This window comes from Bombina bombina, chromosome 1, assembly GCF_027579735.1.
Source record: "Bombina bombina isolate aBomBom1 chromosome 1, aBomBom1.pri, whole genome shotgun sequence".
In the NCBI taxonomy this organism is placed as follows: Eukaryota; Metazoa; Chordata; class Amphibia; order Anura; family Bombinatoridae; genus Bombina; species Bombina bombina.
Genome location: NC_069499.1, coordinates 1070305821 through 1070326050, shown reverse-complemented (window position 1 = coordinate 1070326050; position 20230 = coordinate 1070305821). Strand labels below are relative to the sequence as shown.

The 20230-nt window shown below is 41.7% G+C and overlaps 1 protein-coding gene across 2 annotated transcripts in view; it reads left to right on the top strand.

The window, feature by feature from the left end:
• SPATA2 (spermatogenesis associated 2) overlaps nucleotides 1–19413 on the top strand; it is a 121355-nt gene extending 101942 nt beyond the window's left edge. For both annotated transcript variants that reach the window (XM_053692056.1, XM_053691973.1), the window contains exon 3: nucleotides 17407–19413. In XM_053692056.1, the coding sequence (XP_053548031.1) occupies nucleotides 17407–18642 (1236 nt within the window). In that variant the 3' untranslated portion in view covers nucleotides 18643–19413. The remainder of the gene's footprint in view (nucleotides 1–17406) is intronic.
• Nucleotides 19414–20230: the final 817 nt, after the last annotated feature.

The window sequence follows — 20230 nt, the reverse complement described above, 5'->3', positions numbered from 1 at the left end:
GTGACAATGATGCCCAAGATGATTCCTCAAGTGAGGGGAGTAAGCATGGTACTGCATCATTCCCTCCTTCGTCTACACGAGTCTTGCCCACTCAGGAGGCCCCTAGTACATCTAGCGCGCCAATACTCCTTACTATGCAACAATTAACGGCTGTAATGGATAATTCTGTCAAAAACATTTTAGCCAAAATGAACACTTATCAGCGTAAGCGTGACTGCTCTGTTTTAGATACTGAAGAGCATGACGACGCTGATAATAATGTTTCTGAAGGGCCCCTAACCCAGTCTGATGGGGCCAGGGAGGTTTTGTCTGAGGGAGAAATTACTGATTCAGGGAACATTTCTCAACAAGCTGAACCTGATGTGATTACATTTAAATTTAAGTTGGAACATCTCCGCATTCTGCTTAAGGAGGTATTATCCACTCTGGATGATTGTGACAAGTTGGTCATCCCAGAGAAACTATGTAAAATGGACAAGTTCCTAGAGGTGCCGGGGCTCCCAGAAGCTTTTCCTATACCCAAGCGGGGTGGCGGACATTGTTAATAAAGAATGGGAAAGGCCCGGTATTCCTTTCGTCCCTCCCCCCATATTTAAAAAATTGTTTCCTATGGTCGACCCCAGAAAGGACTTATGGCAGACAGTCCCCAAGGTCGAGGGAGCGGTTTCCACTTTAAACAAACGCACCACTATACCCATAGAGGATAGTTGTGCTTTCAAAGATCCTATGGATAAAAAATTAGAAGGTTTGCTTAAAAAGATGTTTGTTCAGCAGGGTTACCTTCTACAACCAATTTCATGCGTTGTCCCTGTCGCTACAGCCGCATGTTTCTGGTTCGATGAGCTGATAAAGGCGGTCGATAGTGATTCTCCTCCTTATGAGGAGATTATGGACAGAATCAATGCTCTCAAATTGGCTAATTCTTTTACCCTAGACGCCACTTTGCAATTGGCTAGGTTAGCGGCTAAGAATTCTGGGTTTGCTATTGTGGCGCGCAGAGCGCTTTGGTTGAAATCTTGGTCGGCTGATGCGTCTTCCAAGAACAAGCTACTTAACATTCCTTTCAAGGGGAAAACGCTGTTTGGCCCTGACTTGAAAGAGATTATCTCTGATATCACTGGGGGTAAGGGCCACGCCCTTCCTCAGGATCGGCCTTTCAAGGCAAAAAATAAACCTAATTTTCGTCCCTTTCGTAGAAACGGACCAGCCCAAAGTGCTACGTCCTCTAAGCAAGAGGGTAATACTTCTCAAGCCAAGCCAGCTTGGAGACCAATGCAAGGCTGGAACAAGGGAAAGCAGGCCAAGAAACCTGCCACTGCTACCAAGACAGCATGAAATGTTGGCCCCCGATCCGGGACCGGATCTGGTGGGGGGCAGACTCTCTCTCTTCGCTCAGGCAAGAGATGTTCTGGATCCTTGGGCGCTAGAAATAGTCTCCCAAGGTTATCTTCTGGAATTCAAGGGGCTTCCCCCAAGGGGGAGGTTCCACAGGTCTCAGTTGTCTTCAGACCACATAAAAAGACAGGCATTCTTACATTGCGTAGAAGACCTGTTAAAAATGGGAGTGATTCATCCTGTTCCATTAAGAGAACAAGGGATGGGGGTTCTACTCCAATCTGTTCATAGTTCCCAAAAAAGAGGGAACGTTCAGACCAATCTTAGATCTCAAGATCTTAAACAAGTTTCTCAAGGTTCCATCGTTCAAGATGGAAACCATTCGAACTATTCTTCCTTCCATCCAGGAAGGTCAATTCATGACCACGGTGGATTTAAAGGATGCGTATCTACATATTCCTATCCACAAGGAACATCATCGGTTCCTAAGGTTCGCATTCCTGGACAAGCATTACCAGTTCGTGGCGCTTCCTTTCGGATTAGCCACTGCTCCAAGGATTTTCACAAAGGTACTAGGGTCCCTTCTAGCTGTGCTAAGACCAAGGGGCATTGCTGTAGTACCTTACTTGGACGACATTCTGATTCAAGCGTCGTCCCTTCCTCAAGCAAAGGCTCACACGGACATAGTCCTGGCCTTTCTCAGATCTCACGGATGGAAAGTGAACGTGGAAAAGAGTTCTCTATCTCCGTCAACAAGGGTTCCCTTCTTGGGAACAATAATAGACTCCTTAGAAATGAGGATATTTCTGACAGAGGCCAGAAAAACAAAACTTCTAGACTCTTGTCGGATACTTCATTCCGTTCCTCTTCCTTCCATAGCTCAGTGCATGGAAGTGATCGGGTTGATGGTAGCGGCAATGGACATAGTTCCTTTTGCGCGCATTCATCTAAGACCATTACAACTGTGCATGCTCAGTCAGTGGAATGGGGATTATACAGACTTGTCTCCGAAGATACAAGTAAATCAGAGGACCAGAGACTCACTCCGTTGGTGGCTGTCCCTGGACAACCTGTCACGAGGGATGACATTCCGCAGACCAGAGTGGGTCATTGTCACGACCGACGCCAGTCTGATGGGCTGGGGCGCGGTCTGGGGATCCCTGAAAGCTCAGGGTCTTTGGTCTCGGGAAGAATCTCTTCTACCGATAAATATTCTGGAACTGAGAGCGATATTCAATGCTCTCAAGGCTTGGCCTCAGCTAGCGAGGGCCAAGTTCATACGGTTTCAATCAGACAACATGACAACTGTTGCGTACATCAACCATCAGGGGGGAACAAGGAGTTCCCTAGCGATGGAAGAAGTGACCAAAATCATTCTATGGGCGGAGTCTCACTCCTGCCACCTGTCCGCTATCCACATCCCAGGAGTGGAAAATTGGGAAGCGGATTTTCTGAGTCGTCAGACATTACATCCGGGGGAGTGGGAACTCCATCCGGAAATCTTTGCCCAAGTCACTCAGCTGTGGGGCATTCCAGACATGGATCTGATGGCCTCTCGTCAGAACTTCAAAGTTCCTTGCTACGGGTCCAGATCCAGGGATCCCAAGGCGGCTCTAGTGGATGCACTAGTAGCACCTTGGACCTTCAAACTAGCTTATGTGTTCCCGCCGTTTCCTCTCATCCCCAGGCTGGTAGCCAGGATCTATCAGGAGAGGGCGTCGGTGATCTTGATAGCTCCTGCGTGGCCACGCAGGACTTGGTATGCAGATCTGGTGAATATGTCATCGGCTCCACCTTGGAAGCTACCTTTGAGACGAGACCTTCTTGTTCAGGGTCCGTTCGAACATCCGAACCTGGTTTCACTCCAGCTGACTGCTTGGAGATTGAACGCTTGATCTTATCGAAGCGAGGGTTCTCAGATTCTGTTATCGATACTCTTGTTCAGGCCAGAAAGCCTGTAACTAGAAAGATTTACCACAAAATTTGGAAAAAATATATCTGTTGGTGTGAATCTAAAGGATTCCCTTGGGACAAGGTTAAGATTCCTAAGATTCTATCCTTCCTTCAAGAAGGATTGGAAAAAGGATTATCTGCTAGTTCCCTGAAGGGACAGATTTCTGCCTTGTCTGTGTTACTTCACAAAAAGCTGGCAGCTGTGCCAGATGTTCAAGCCTTTGTTCAGGCTCTGGTTAGAATTAAGCCTGTTTACAAACCTTTGACTCCTCCTTGGAGTCTCAATTTAGTTCTTTCAGTTCTTCAGGGGGTTCCGTTTGAACCCTTACATTCCGTTGATATTAAGTTATTATCTTGGAAAGTTTTGTTTTTAGTTGCAATTTCTTCTGCTAGAAGAGTTTCAGAATTATCTGCTCTGCAGTGTTCTCCTCCTTATCTGGTGTTCCATGCAGATAAGGTGGTTTTACGTACTAAACCTGGTTTCTTTCATGTAATTAACAAGAGTCCATGAGCTAGTGACGTATGGGATATACATTCCTACCAGGAGGGGCAAAGTTTCCCAAACCTTAAAATGCCTATAAATACACCCCTCACCACACCCACAAATCAGTTTTACAAACTTTGCCTCCAAGGGAGGTGGTGAAGTAAGTTTGTGCTAGATTCTACGTTGATATGCGCTCCGCAGCAAGTTGGAGCCCGGTTTTCCTCTCAGCGTGCAGTGAATGTCAGAGGGATGTGAGGAGAGTATTGCCTATTGAATGCAGTGATCTCCTTCTACGGGGTCTATTTCATAAGGTTCTCTGTTATCGGTCGTAGAGATTCATCTCTTACCTCCCTTTTCAGATCGACGATATACTCTTATATTTACCATTTCCTCTACTGATTCTCGTTTCAGTACTGGTTTGGCTTTCTACAAACATGTAGATGAGTGTCCTGGGGTAAGTAAGTCTTATTTTCTGTGACACTCTAAGCTATGGTTGGGCACTTTATTTATAAAGTTCTAAATATATGTATTCAAACATTTATTTGCCTTGACTCAGAATGTTCAACTTTCCTTATTTCCAGACAGTCAGTTTCATATTTGGGATTATGCTTTAATTATCATATTTTTCTTACCTCAAAAATTTGACTTTTTTCCCTGTGGGCTGTTAGGCTCGCGGGGGCTGAAAATGCTTCATTTTATTGCGTCATTCTTGGCGCGGACTTTTTTGGCGCAAAAATTCATTTCCGTTTCCGGCGTCATACGTGTCGCCGGAAGTTGCGTCATTTTTTTGACGTTATTTTGCGCCAAAAATGTCGGCGTTCCGGATGTGGCGTCATTTTTGGCGCCAAAAGCATTTAGGCGCCAAATAATGTGGGCGTCTTATTTGGCGCCAAAAAATATGGGCGTCGCTTTTGTCTCCACATTATTTCAGTATCATTTTTCATTTGCTTCTGGTTGCTAGAAGCTTGATGTTTGGCATTTTTTTCCCATTCCTGAAACTGTCTTATAAGGAATTTGATCTATTTTGCTTTATATGTTGTTTTTTCTCTTACATATTGCAAGATGTCTCATGTTGCATCTGAGCCAGAAGATACTACAGGAAAACCTCTGCCTGCTGGATCTACCAAAGCTAAGTGTATCTGCTGTAAACTTTTGGTAGCTATTCCTCCAGCTGTTGTTTGTATTAAATGTCATGACAAACTTGTTAATGCAGATAATATTTCCTTTAGTGATGTACCATTGCCTGTTGCAGTTCCCTCAACATCTAAGGTGCAGAATGTTCCTGATAACATAAGAGATTTTGTTTCTGAATCCATAAAGAAGGCTTTGTCTGTTATTTCTCCTTCTAGTAAACGTAAAAAGTCTTTTAAATCTTCTCTCTCTACAGATGAATTTTTAAATGAACACCATCAATCTGATTCTTTGGACTCTTCTGGTTCAGAGGATTCTGTCTCAGAGATTGATGCTGATAAATCTTCATATTTATTTAAGATGGAATTTATTCGCTCTTTACTTAAAGAAGTACTAATTGCTTTAGAAATAGAGGATTCTAGTCCTCTTGATACTAATTCTATACGTTTGGATAAGGTTTTTAAAGCTCCTGCGGTTATTCCAGAAGTCTTTCCTGTTCCTAATGCTATTTCTGCAGTAATTGCTAAGGAATGGGATAGATTGGGTAATTCATTTACTCCTTCTAAACGTTTTAAGCAATTATATCCTGTTCCGCCTGACAGATTAGAATTTTGGGACAAAATCCCTAAAGTTGATGGGGCTATTTCTACCCTTGCTAAACGTACTACCATTCCTACATCAGATGGTACCTCGTTTAAGGATCCTTTAGATAGAAAAATTGAATCTTTTCTAAGAAAAGCTTATCTATGTTCAGGTAATCTTCTTAGACCTGCTATATCATTGGCTGATGTTGCTGCAGCTTCAACTTTTTGGTTGGAAACTCTAGCGCAACAAGTAACAAATCGTGATTCTCATGATATTATTATTCTTCTCCAGCATGCTAATAATTTCATCTGTGATGCCATTTTTGATATTATTAGAGTTGATGTTAGATTTATGTCTCTGGCTATCTTAGCCAGAAGAGCTTTATGGCTTAAGACTTGGAATGCTGATATGGCTTCTAAATCAACTCTACTTTCCATTTCTTTCCAGGGAAACAAATTATTTGGTTCTCAGTTGGATTCTATTATTTCAACTGTTACTGGTGGGAAAGGAACTTTTTTACCACAGGATAAAAAGTCTAAAGGTAAAAACAGGGCTAACAATCGTTTTCGTTCCTTTCGTTTCAACAAAGAACAAAAGCCTGATCCTTCGTCCTCAGGAGCAGTTTCAGTTTGGAAACCATCTCCAGTCTGGAATAAATCCAAGCCTGCTAGAAAGGCAAAGCCTGCTTCTAAGTTCACATGAAGGTACGGCCCTCATTCCAGTTCAGCTGGTAGGGGGCAGGTTACGTTTTTTCAAAGAAATTTGGATCAGTTCTGTTCACAATCTTTGGATTCAGAACATTGTTTCAGAAGGGTACAGAATTGGTTTCAAGATGAGACCTCCTGCAAAGAGATTTTTTCTTTCCCATGTCCCAGTAAATCCAGTGAAAGCTCAAGCATTTCTGAATTGTGTTTCAGATCTAGAGTTGGCTGGAGTAATTATGCCAGTTCCAGTTCCGGAACAGGGGATGGGGTTTTATTCAAATCTCTTCATTGTACCAAAGAAGGAGAATTCCTTCAGACCAGTTCTGGATCTAAAATTATTAAATCGTTATGTAAGGATACCAACGTTCAAGATGGTAACTGTAAGGACTATATTGCCTTTTGTTCAGCAAGGGAATTATATGTCCACAATAGATTTACAGGATGCATATCTGCATATTCCGATTCATCCAGATCATTATCAGTTCCTGAGATTCTCTTTTCTAGACAAGCATTACCAATTTGTGGCTCTACCGTTTGGCCTTGCTACAGCTCCAAGAATTTTCACAAAGATTCTCGGTGCCCTTCTGTCTGTAATCAGAGAACAGGGTATTGTGGTATTTCCTTATTTGGACGATATCTTGGTACTTGCTCCGTCTTTACATTTAGCAGAGTCTCATACGAATCGACTTGTGTTGTTTCTTCAAGATCATGGTTGGAGGATCAATTTACCAAAAAGTTCTTTGATTCCTCAAACAAGGGTAACCTTTCTGGGTTTCCAGATAGATTCAGTGTCCATGACTTTGTCTTTAACAGACAAGAGACGTCTAAAATTGATTACAGCCTGTCGAAACCTTCAGTCTCAATCATTCCCTTCGGTAGCCTTATGCATGGAAATTCTAGGTCTTATGACTGCTGCATCGGACGCGATCCCCTTTGCTCGTTTTCACATGCGACCTCTTCAGCTCTGTATGCTGAACCAATGGTGCAGGGATTACACGAAGATATATCAATTAATATCTTTAAAACCGATTGTTCGGCACTCTCTAACGTGGTGGACAGATCACCATCGTTTAATTCAGGGGGCTTCTTTTGTTCTTCCGACCTGGACTGTAATTTCTACAGATGCAAGTCTCACAGGTTGGGGAGCTGTGTGGGGATCTCTGACGGCACAAGGAGTTTGGGAATCTCAGGAGGTGAGATTACCGATCAATATCTTGGAACTCCGTGCAGTTTTCAGAGCTCTTCAGTTTTGGCCTCTTCTGAAGAGAGAATCGTTCATTTGTTTTCAGACAGACAATGTCACAACTGTGGCATACATCAATCATCAAGGAGGGACTCACAGTCCTCTGGCTATGAAAGAAGTATCTCGAATTTTGGTTTGGGCGGAATCCAGCTCCTGTCTAATCTCTGCGGTTCATATCCCAGGTGTAGACAATTGGGAAGCGGATTATCTCAGTCGCCAAACGTTGCATCCGGGCGAATGGTCTCTTCACCCAGAGGTATTTCTTCAGATTGTTCAAATGTGGGGGCTCCCAGAGATAGATCTGATGGCCTCTCATCTAAACAAGAAACTTCCCAGGTATCTGTCCAGATCCCGGGATCCTCAGGCGGAGGCAGTGGATGCATTATCACTTCCTTGGAAGTATCATCCTGCCTATATCTTTCCGCCTCTAGTTCTTCTTCCAAGAGTAATCTCCAAGATTCTGAGGGAATGCTCGTTTGTTCTGCTAATAGCTCCAGCATGGCCTCACAGGTTTTGGTATGCGGATCTTGTCCGGATGGCATCTTGCCAACCATGGACTCTTCCGTTAAGACCAGACCTTCTGTCTCAAGGTCCTTTTTTCCATCCGGATCTGAAATCCTTAAATTTAAAGGTATGGAGATTGAACGCTTGATTCTTGGTCATAGAGGTTTCTCTGACTCCGTGATTAATACTATGTTACAGGCTCGTAAATCTGTATCTCGAGAGATATATTATAGAGTCTGGAAGACTTATATTTCTTGGTGTCTTTCTCATCATTTTTCTTGGCATTCTTTTAGAATACCGAGAATTTTACAGTTTCTTCAGGATGGTTTAGATAAGGGTTTGTCCGCGAGTTCTTTGAAAGGACAAATCTCCGCTCTTTCTGTTCTTTTTCACAGAAAGATTGCTATTCTTCCTGATATTCATTGTTTTGTACAAGCTTTGGTTCGTATAAAACCTGTCATTCAGTCAATTTCTCCTCCATGGAGTTTGAATTTGGTTTTGGGAGCTCTTCAAGCTCCTCCGTTTGAACCTATGCATTCATTGGACATTAAATTACTTTCTTGGAAAGTGTTGTTCCTTTTGGCCATCTCTTCTGCTAGAAGAGTTTCTGAATTATCTGCTCTTTCGTGTGAGTCTCCTTTTCTGATTTTTCATCAGGATAAGGCGGTGTTGCGAACTTCTTTTGAATTTTTACCTAAAGTTGTGAATTCCAACAACATTAGTAGAGAAATTGTGGTTCCTTCATTATGTCCTAATCCTAAGAATTCTAAGGAGAAATCATTGCATTCTTTGGATGTTGTTAGAGCTTTGAAATATTATGTTGAAGCTACGAAATCTTTCCGTAAGACTTCTAGTCTATTTGTTATCTTTTCCGGTTCTAGGAAAGGCCAGAAAGCTTCTGCCATTTCTTTGGCATCTTGGTTGAAATCTTTAATTCATCTTGCCTATGTTGAGTCGGGTAAAATTCCGCCTCAAAGAATTACAGCTCATTCTACTAGGTCAGTTTCTACTTCCTGGGCGTTTAGGAATGAAGCTTCGGTTGACCAGATCTGCAAAGCAGCAACTTGGTCCTCTTTGCATACTTTTACTAAATTCTACCATTTTGATGTATTGTCTTCTTCTGAAGCAGTTTTTGGTAGAAAAGTTCTTCAGGCAGCGGTTTCAGTTTGAATCTTCTGCTTATGTTTTTTGTTAAACTTTATTTTGGGTGTGGATTATTTTCAGCAGGAATTGGCTGTCTTTATTTTATCCCTCCCTCTCTAGTGACTCTTGTGTGGAAAGATCCACATCTTGGGTAGTCATTATCCCATACGTCACTAGCTCATGGACTCTTGTTAATTACATGAAAGAAAACATAATTTATGTAAGAACTTACCTGATAAATTCATTTCTTTCATATTAACAAGAGTCCATGAGGCCCACCCTTTTTTGTGGTGGTTATGATTTTTTTGTATAAAGCACAATTATTCCAATTCCTTATTTTATATGCTTCGCACTTTTTTTCTTATCACCCCACTTCTTGGCTATTCGTTAAACTGATTTGTGGGTGTGGTGAGGGGTGTATTTATAGGCATTTTAAGGTTTGGGAAACTTTGCCCCTCCTGGTAGGAATGTATATCCCATACGTCACTAGCTCATGGACTCTTGTTAATATGAAAGAAATGAATTTATCAGGTAAGTTCTTACATAAATTATGTTTTTCTTCCAAAAGTTGTTTCTAACAAAAACATTAACCAGGAGATTATCGTACCTTCTCTGTGTCCGAAACCAGTTTCAAAGAAGGAACGTTTGTTGCACAATTTGGATGTTGTTCGCGCTCTAAAGTTCTATTTAGATGCTACAAAGGATTTTAGACAAACATCTTCCTTGTTTGTTGTTTATTCCGGTAAAAGGAGAGGTCAAAAAGCAACTTCTACCTCTCTCTCTTTTTGGATTAAAAGCATCATCAGATTGGCTTACGAGACTGCCGGACGGCAGCCTCCCGAAAGAATCACAGCTCATTCCACTAGGGCTGTGGCTTCCACATGGGCCTTCAAGAACGAGGCTTCTGTTGATCAGATATGTAGGGCAGCGACTTGGTCTTCACTGCACACTTTTACCAAATTTTACAAGTTTGATACTTTTGCTTCTTCTGAGGCTATTTTTGGGAGAAAGGTTTTGCAAACCGTGGTGCCTTCCATTTAGGTGACCTGATTTGCTCCCTCCCTTCATCCGTGTCCTAAAGCTTTGGTATTGGTTCCCACAAGTAAGGATGACGCCGTGGACCGGACACACCTATGTTGGAGAAAACAGAATTTATGTTTACCTGATAAATTACTTTCTCCAACGGTGTGTCCGGTCCACGGCCCGCCCTGGTTTTTTTAATCAGGTCTGATAATTTATTTTCTTTAACTACAGTCACCACGGTACCATATGGTTTCTCCTATGCAAATATTCCTCCTTAACGTCGGTCGAATGACTGGGGTAGGCGGAGCCTAGGAGGGATCATGTGACCAGCTTTGCTGGGCTCTTTGCCATTTCCTGTTGGGGAAGAGAATATCCCACAAGTAAGGATGACGCCGTGGACCGGACACACCGTTGGAGAAAGTAATTTATCAGGTAAACATAAATTCTGTTTTTATCCACATGGCATAAATTTAGTCACCTAAGTGTGACTTTGAGGGCCTCACAACTCCGGAGTGGAGTGGGAGGGGCCCTAATTTCGCGCCTCTGTTGCGCAGTTCATTTCTCCAGACAGTTCATGCTGCTTCACGTGTAGGGTCCAGAGACTGCTTGAGGGACTCACAGAAGCTGTTTTTCCCCTAAACTAATCCATAAGGGAAGGTAGGGCCACAGCAGACTGCTGTGGCAAGGTGCTGTAGTTTTGAAACCGGTTGTGGGCTTTAGACTGCTCCGGTTTGGGCATTAAGGGGTTAATCAGGCTAAAACTTGGTGTGCAATCATATCGAAGCATTAGGCACATACTGTGAAAATTTCACTTAATTCTATCTAAGCGTGGTTTCTCTGAATCAGTTATAGATACTCTGATTCAGGCTAGAAAGCCTGTCACCAGGAAAATTTACCATAAGATATGGCGGAAATATCTTTGTTGGTGTGAATCCAAGGGTTACTCGTGGAGTAAGATTAGGATTCCAAGGATATTGTCTCTTCTCCAAGAAGGATTGGAGAAAGGTTTGTCAGCTAGTTCCTTAAAGGGACAGATATCTGCTCTGTCTATTCTTTTACACAAGCGTCTGGCGGAGGTACCAGACGTTCAAGCGTTTGCTCAGGCTTTAGTTAGAATCAAGCCTGTCTATAAACCAGTTGCTCCGCCATGGAGTCTAAATTTAGTTCTTTCAATTCTTCAAGGGGTTCCGTTTGAACCTTTACATTCCATAGATATTAAGTTATTATCTTGGAAAGTTTTGTTTTTGGTAGCTATACCTTCTGCTCGAAGAGTTTCTGAATTATCTGCTTTGCAGTGTAATTCACCCTATCTGGTGTTCCATGCAGATAAGGTAGTTTTACGTACCAAACCTGTTTTTTTTCCTAAGGTTGTTTCTAATAAGAATATTAACCAGGAAATCATTGTTCCTTCCCTGTGTCCTAATCCAGCTTCTAAGAAGGAACGGCTATTACACAATCTTGATGTGGTTCGTGCTTTGAAATTCTATTTACAAGCAACAAAAGATTTCTGACAAACATCATCCTTGTTTGTCGTTTATTCTGGTAAGGGGAGAGGTCAGAAAGCGACTGCTACCTCTCTTTCCTTCTGGCTGAAAAGCATCAACCGATTGGCTTATGAGACTGCTGGGCAGCAGCCTCCTGAACGAATTACAGCTCATTCCACCAGAGCTGTGGCTTCCACATAGGCTTTCAAGAATGAGGCTTCTGTTGAACAGATTTGTAAGGCAGCGACTTGGTCTTCACTGCATACTTTTGCCAAATTTTACAAATTCGATACTTTTGCTTCTTCGGAGGCTATTTTTGGCAGAAAGGTTTTGCAAGCAGTGGTGCCTTCCGTTTAGGTTACCTTTCTTGTTCCCTCCCTTCATCCGTGTCCTAAAGCTTTGGTATTGGTATCCCACAAGTAAGGATGAATCCGTGGACTGGATACACCTTGCAAGAGAAAACAGAATTTATGCTTACCTGATAAATTACTTTCTCTTGCGGTGTATCCAGTCCACGGCCTGCCCTGGCAATTAAGTCAGGTTAAATTTTTTTTGTCTAAACTACAGTCACTACTGCACCCTATGGTTTCTCCTTTTCTCTTAGCCTTTGGTCGAATGACTGGGGGGTGGAGCTAGGGGGGGAGCTATATGGACAGCTCTGCTGTGTGCTCTCTTTGCCACTTCCTGTAGGGAATGAGAATATCCCACAAGTAAGGATGAATCCGTGGACTGGATACACCGCAAGAGAAAGTAATTTATCAGGTAAGCATAAATTCTGTTTTTCGTTCCTTTCGAAACTTCAAGAGTGGCGCAGCTTCAGTTTCCTCTAATGCAAAACAAGAGGGAAGTTTCACCCAGTCCAAACCAGTCTGGAGACCTAACCAGACTTGGAACAAGGGAAGCAGGCCAAGAAACCTGCGGCTGCCTCTAAGACAGCATGAAAGAGTAGCCCCCGATCTGGGACCGGATCTAGTAGGGGGCAGACTTTCCCTCTTCGCCCAGGCTTGGGCAAGAGACGTCCAGGATCCCTGGGCATTAGAGATTGTTTCCCAGGGATATCTTCTGGACTTCAACGCTTCATCTCCCAAGGGGAGATTTCATCTCACAATTATCTGTAGACCAGATAAAGAGAGAGGCATTCTTACGTTGTGTTCAAGACCTACTGGTTATGGGAGTGATCCACCCAGTTCCAAGGGAGGAACAGTGGCAGGGTTTCTATTCAAATCTGTTTATAGTTCCCAAAAAAGAGGGAACTTTCAGACCAATCTTGGATCTCAAGATCCTAAACAAATTTCTCAGGGTCCCATCCTTCAAGATGGAGACTATCCGAACCATCCTCCCTATGATCCAGGAGGGTCAATATATGACTACCGTGGACTTAAAGGATGCTTATCTCCACATTCTGATTCAGAGATCATCATCAGTTCCTCAGGTTTGCCTTCTTAGACAGGCATTACCAGTTTGTGGCTCTTCCCTTCGGGTTAGCCACGGCACCAAGAAACTTTACAAAGGTTCTAGGGTCCCTACTGGCGGTTCTAAAACCACGGGGCATAGCAGTGTCTCCTTACCTAGACGACATTCTGATACAGGCGTCGACTTTTCAAATCGCCAAGTCCCATACGGACATTGTTCTGGCCTTTCTGAGGTCTCACGGGTGGAAGGTGAACGAAGAAAAGAGTTCTCTCTCCCCTCTCACAAGAGTTTCCTTCCTAGGAACACTGATAGATTCAGTAGAAATGAAAATTTTTCTGACAAAGGTCAGATTATCAAAGCTTCTAACTTCCTGTCGTGCTCTTCATTCCACTTCTCGGCCGTCAGTGGCTCAGTGTATGGAAGTAATCGGCCTAATGGTAGCGGCAATGGACATAGTTCCGTTTGCCAGCCTACATCTCAGACCACTGCAACTTTGCATGCTCAATCAGTGGAATGGGGACTACACAGATTTGTCCCCTCTGCTAAATCTGGATCAAGAGACCAGGGATTCTCTTCTCTGGTGGTTATCTCGGGTCCATCTGTCCAGGGGAATGAGTTTCCGCAGGCCAGAGTGGACTATAGTGACGACAGATGCCAGCCTTCTGAGCTGGGGCGCGGTCTGGAACTCCCTACAGGCTCAGGGTTCATGGACTCAGGAGGAAGCCCTCCTTCCGATAAACATTCTGGAACTGAGAGCGATATTCAATGCTCTTCAGGCTTGGCCTCAACTAGCTGCGGTCAGGTTCATCAGATTTCAGTCCGACAATATCAAGATAATTCTATGGGCAGAGGTTCACTCTTGCCATCTCTCAGCTATCCATATCCCAGGAGTAGAGAACTGGGAGGCGGATTTTCTAAGTCGGCAGACTTAGTGGGAGTGGGAGCTCCATCCGGAGGTATTTGCCCAGCTGATTTGAACTATGGGGCAAACCAGAACTGGATCTGATGGCGTCTCGTCAGAACGCCAAGCTTCCTTGTTACGGGTCCAGGTCAAGGGATCCCCAGGCAGCGCTGATAGATGCTCTAGCAGCGCCCTGGTCCTTCAGCCTGACTTATGTGTTCCCACCATTTCCTTTCCTCCCTCGTCTGATTGCCAAGATCAAGCAGGAGAGAGCTTCGGTGATTTTGATAGCACCTGCGTGGCCACGCAGGACTTGGTATGCAGATCTGGTGGACATGTCATCCCTTCCACCATGGTCTCTGCCGCTGAGGCAGGACCTTCTACTCCAAGGTCCATTCAAACATCCAAATCTAATTTCTCTGCGGCTGACTGCTTGGAGATTGAACGCTTGATTTTGTCAAAACGTGGTTTCTCCGAGTCGGTCATTGATACTTTGATTCAGGCTCGAAAGCCTGTCACCAGGAAAATCTATCATAAGATATGGTGTAAATATCTTCATTGATGTGAATCCAAGGGTTACTCATGGAGTAAAGTCAGGATTCCTAGGATATTATCCTTTCTCCAAGAAGGATTGGAGAAGGGATTGTCAGCTAGTTCCTTATAGGGACAGATTTCTGCTCTGTCTATTCTTCTACACAAGCGTCTGGCAGATGTTCCAGACGTTCAGGCGTTTTGTCAGGCTTTAGTTAGAATCAAGTCTGTGTTTAAACCTGTTGCTCCACCATGGAGTTTAAATTTAGTTCTTAAAGTTCTTCAAGGGGTTCCGTTTTAACCTCTGCATTCCATAGATATCAAGCTTTTATCTTTGAAAGTTCTGTTTTTGGTAGCTATCTCTTCGGCTCGTAAAGTTTCAGAGTTATCTGCCTTACAGTGTGATTCCCCTTATCTGATCTTCCATGCAGATAAGGTAGTTTTGCGTACCAAACCTGGGTTTCTTCCTAAGGTGGTATCTAATAAGAATATCAATCAGGAGATTGTTGTTCCGTCACTGTGTCCTAATCCTTCTTCAAAGAAGGAACGTCTATTACACAATCTTGACGTGGTTCGTGCTTTAAAGTTTTATTTGCAAGCTACTAAGGATTTTCGTCAAACATCTGCATTGTTTGTGGTCTACTCTGGAAAGAGAAGAGGCCAAAAGGCTTCGGCAACTTCTCTTTATTATGGCTGAGAAGCATAATCCGTTTAGCTTATGAGACTGCTGGCCAGCAGCCTCCTGAAAGAATTACAGCTCATTCTACTAGAGCGGTAGTTTCCACATGGGCTTTTAAACATGAGGCCTCTGTTGAACAGATTTGTAAGGCGGCGACTTGTTCTTCGCTTCATACTTTTTCTAAATTCTACAAATTTGATACTCTTGCTTCCTCTGAGGCTATTTTTGGGAGAAAGGTCTTAACAGGCAGTGGTGCCTTCCGTTTAAGTGCTTGCCTTGTCCCTCCCTTCACCCGTGTCCTAAAGCTTTGGTGTTGGTATCCCACAAGTAATGGATGAACCCGTGGACTGGATACACCTTTACAAGAGAAAACAAAATTTATGCTTACCTGATAAATTTCTTTCTCTTGTGGTGTATCCAGTCCACGGCCCGCCCTGTCACTTTAAGGCAGGTGTTTTTTATTTTTAAACTACAGTCACCACTGCATCCTATAGTTTCTCCTTTTTCTTGCTTGTCTTCGGTCGAATGACTGGGGGTGGCAGTTAGGGGAGGAGCTATATAGACAGCTCTGCTGTGGGTGTCCTCTTGCAACTTCCTGTTGGGAAGGAGAATATCCCACAAGTAATGGATGAACCCGTGGACTGGATAGACCACAAGAGAGAGAAATTTATCAGGTAAGCATAAATTTTTATTTTATTTTATATTTTTAAAAATATTTTTTTAACTTTTTTTTATTTTATTTCAGATCCCCAAGACTTACACTGTTGGAAAGGTTAGGCGATTACCTTTCCAACAGTGGGTCTTGGGGGTCTGTAGCTGCTTAGATGCCTAAGATAGAGGCTTCTAAGCAGCAGGCCCCCTGCTCCTATATTTAACATTGCGCTGTGACGTCACCGTGCATAACGTGAACCCCCTGCATGGCCTGTCACTATGCAGGCCCGATCACCGGGGTAGGAGCGGGTGGGAGCCCCCAGATCTCCCTCAAGGTGGGAGAGTGCTAGTGACGGCTCTGAGCCATCAGTACCAGGGTGGGAAACTCTGTGGTGGCTCAGAGCCGTCATTAGCACTCAAGGGATTAAAGATGGAAAAGATGGCATCTTATGCCGTTATTAAAGTCACAGCTCTTAAGTACAACCCATTGTACTGCCAATGTTTGTCTATGGAGATTTCATGGCTATGTGCTGGATTTTATGCACCAGTTAGCAATGAGTGTGGCTGAAACACCTACACTCAGTAATTGTTAGGGGTGTCCACATACATATATGTTAATATAGTGTATCATAGTGAGTTGCGTAAGCCCATTTTAAAAGAAAAAGCATTTGAAATATCTAAGAAATTTGAAGAAAAAAAAAAATTCTGGAGTCAAAGATGATTTAATAATAATAAACAACTATAAGAAAGCAATATATGGTGTGATTTGTGAGACATGGAAGCAGAGACACAATTCAGCAGTATGTGACTAAAAAGTACCCTACTGTTAGCGCTGCGGAATCTGTTGGCGCTCTACAAATAACCAATAATAATAATACAGTGCTCCCGATAAATACACAGCATGTTTAGTGAATGGAAGGTTCATCTGTAGAAGTTATTCAAAAAGAATGGCCAGAAACATATTACTTTTGCTAGAGACTGATGTAGGAAGTTATACAAAAGCCATAGTGTATATAATAAGCAAGGCAGGCCTTAGGTGGGGGGGGGGCTATTTTTGGTCATTATAACCTGGCACCAAGATGTATTTTTCAGGTCTTTTTTTTTTTTTTAGGGGAGAGGTATTTTTATTCTGCTTAGGTTTCTATTTCTTTTCTACTGTTGGTAACTCACTTTGTTCTCCACTGATAGATTTCTATCCAGGTGCTAATACTACATCAGTTTCATTTTTTACAAGGTAGTTTAGAGAGATCTGCTGTAAAATAGAAATGTGTAAATCTTTTCATTGTTTGTGTGAACTGAGAGTGAAGTAAGAATTTTGGATCAAGACTTGGGAAACTAATATTGTTTGGAATATATTTGGACTTTGTTATATAGTAATACATTTATTATGGAATTAAATATTAGAGGAAATTGTCCTTTTTTTTCTGAATGGGTGTTTTCTTTTAATAATCTTCATTATCACATGGGTGCCTGTTAGGATATATATTTTTAATGTTTTACTAAATCTTATTCTAGAATACCCGGTTGCATAGAGTCCTCAACTATGTTGTACTAAAAAATAAAATGTCAGCTAGAGTTCTTAGTATTTTTGTTTCATTATTGAAAATATGTACATTTATTGATATTTTTTCTCTTTCCTTAGACCTACACAGGACCATTTGTTTATTATGTAAGAGCTGCATTAATTGACGATGACATAAGACATATTTTGAACAATATGGGTTATGTTCAAGAACTTGGAACTGTATACAGACTGAAAGATCATGTGGATACCACACAAGTTAAGAGAGTTTCCTTTGAGCTTTTTTTAGCTTGTGTTGAATGTGAGTTGCTGCTGGAAATTTATTTGCAAGTAAGGGACAAAGGTTACCTGGAGATTGATGTAGTAAATGAGAGACGAAATAGCAATGAAGATGTGAGAGGATGTACTGATGAAATGAAAAGGCGTATTGAAAGTAAGGAGACTTTAAATACATCTATGGCAAGGATGGTTCTACAGAAATCGGCTAGTGAGAGAGCATCATCAAAAGACTACTTCAAACAGAAAGTTACCAAACCATCAAAATCAGTTGATACTTATGACAACTACTGGGATAGTAAAAACAAGCCTCCACTTATGGCTAGCCTAAGAAAAGAACCAATTCTAGTGAATGCGGAAGATGACATCAAAGACGAAATAATACGTCCATCCCCTTCCTTGCTAACCATGTCCAGCTCCCCACATGGTTGCTCTGATGAATTCTTAAATATTTCAGCCAACCCTAATGGAGTATTACGAACAACTACTTCTTACGGTTATTTCCCCTCTGAAGATGATGTTGATTTGTATACAGACCAAGATTCAAGAATGCTAAATTTTAAGAGGCAAGAATTTGCTAAACATGATGTTTGGCTAGTAAAAAATGAAGTGAACCCGAATTTTCATAAGCGATCCCATTTAGCCAAAGAGACAGCTTACATGAAGTGCCAAAGTTGTGTATCCTCTGGTGGACTGGAATGCCAAAAGTGTGATATGTCTCTCTTTAGATCAGACTGTCCTGCGCTCAAACAGAGCAATGTATTGATCAAATCTGCTGTTCAAAATGACAATTTTTCCTCCAGCTCAGTGTTGCGTGAGAAGTCTGCCTATGGTACATCTCAAGATAGGGCTTCTCAACCAAATCCCAAAAGCAAGCCTTCTAATGCACTCCGCTGTGGCTTTTGTAACAGACCAGGAGCCTCTAACACTTGCACAGTCTGTTCCAAAGTGTCATGTGATGCCTGTATTAATGCTTACTGTCATGAATATTGTTGCCGAAAAAGTGATTACCATAAATTTGCACCTAACAATCAGTTAAACTACAAATCATCCCAACTATCCCACCTTGTGTATAGATAAACTGTTTACTACTTCTAGAAAAAGGGCTAATGAGTAGAACATTCAAACTTAAGTAGACATTTTCTGCTGTCTTTGTGGACAAGAATAAACTGGACTGTTCAGGGAAGTATAATTTGAGATTTTTTTTTATTTTTTTTTGTGACATCAGAAATACTGTGGAAAATCTAGTCCTTGCTGCTACAACTTAGTGCAATAATCCTTATGGGTTTGCTACACAGGGAACTTAAAAATGCATATTTTCTTAAAGTAGTTGTGGTAGTATGTAAGCCTGGCTGGATTAATGAAGTGAGCTGTCCTAAAGGAAATATGTTTTTTGTTTAAATATTATTCTCCCACCATTTTTTATTTTTTATTTAATTTAGATAGCATATGATATTTAATGCCATTTGTGTGTGAGATGTGTAGGAATCCAAAAATAATAAATACAATTAATCTTCCTTGTTTATATCAAAGGGATATAGAAGTACTTTTAACACCATCTAAAACGTGTTTTAAAACGCATAAAGACAATACTTGAAAAATAAATTGCACAGAAAAATGCTTTTGACATGCCACAGCAGGAGGTGACTTTGGTGCTTTGAAACAGATCTAGAGAGATTTTTTTCTTTAATGCCTTTGTGCATATTAAAATGCTGATACAGTAGTTTAAACATTGCTATATTTAAATATATATGTCCCTTTTTAAGATCATGCTATCTGGATTGCATGTAAAGAAACTGCATATTTAGCTATTACAATAAATCTGGATGTTGTCCTTCCAAGTGTATAAAATGTTTTTCCCTTGCTTTAATGTGTAGTGCATATAGGTATGTAATGGAGGATGAGAGCTTGTCAATTCATACATTTAAAAAATAATGAAAGGTAAGTTGATTTCCAAGCTGTTTTACAAGTCGCTCATGTTTGTGTTGATCATCAGCCAAGATCAGGAGTTATACACTCATAGGGAATTTATACTTTTTATTTAATAAAAAAAAAAAAAAAAACCCAGAAATTTTTTAGTTATATTTTTAATCCCCCTCAGTACTAAGCCATTTCAAACCCCCCTGTACTTGAAGCCGTTTTTACTGTTTTGTACTCATTGCATTTAAATCTTTATTTCAAAGCTTTTTCTTTGAGTTACCCAAACAAATCCTCCCCCCCCAGTAAACCTAACACTCATTTCTCCGCAAAAATACCAAAATATTTTTGCATTTTCTATAACATGGTAAAACAGCATAGGCGTCATTAATTCCTAAATATTTAAAACCCACACTTTATGGTTCCACCTTTATAGGAATATTTATTAAGTTGCATTTTGCAGCTTTTGGGGCTTTATTAAGCAGGCTTGTTGCCGCAGCAAATTTAATAAGTAGAAACTGCTTCTTTTGGCTCTCTGCCACCCCAGAAGTGGCAAGATCAATCACCCTCACACTAGCACGTTCAGGGGGATTAACATGCCCTTAGAGCAGGTGGCGGCTTTGCACAAGAAGCAGGTGGCAATTGCAGGCAGACTAAGTTCTCTACTTTGGAATCAGTCCACCATCATGAAAAATTTTACCCACAGCATAAGTTCAACATCATAAAACATAAGAAAATTTAGAATTTTTTA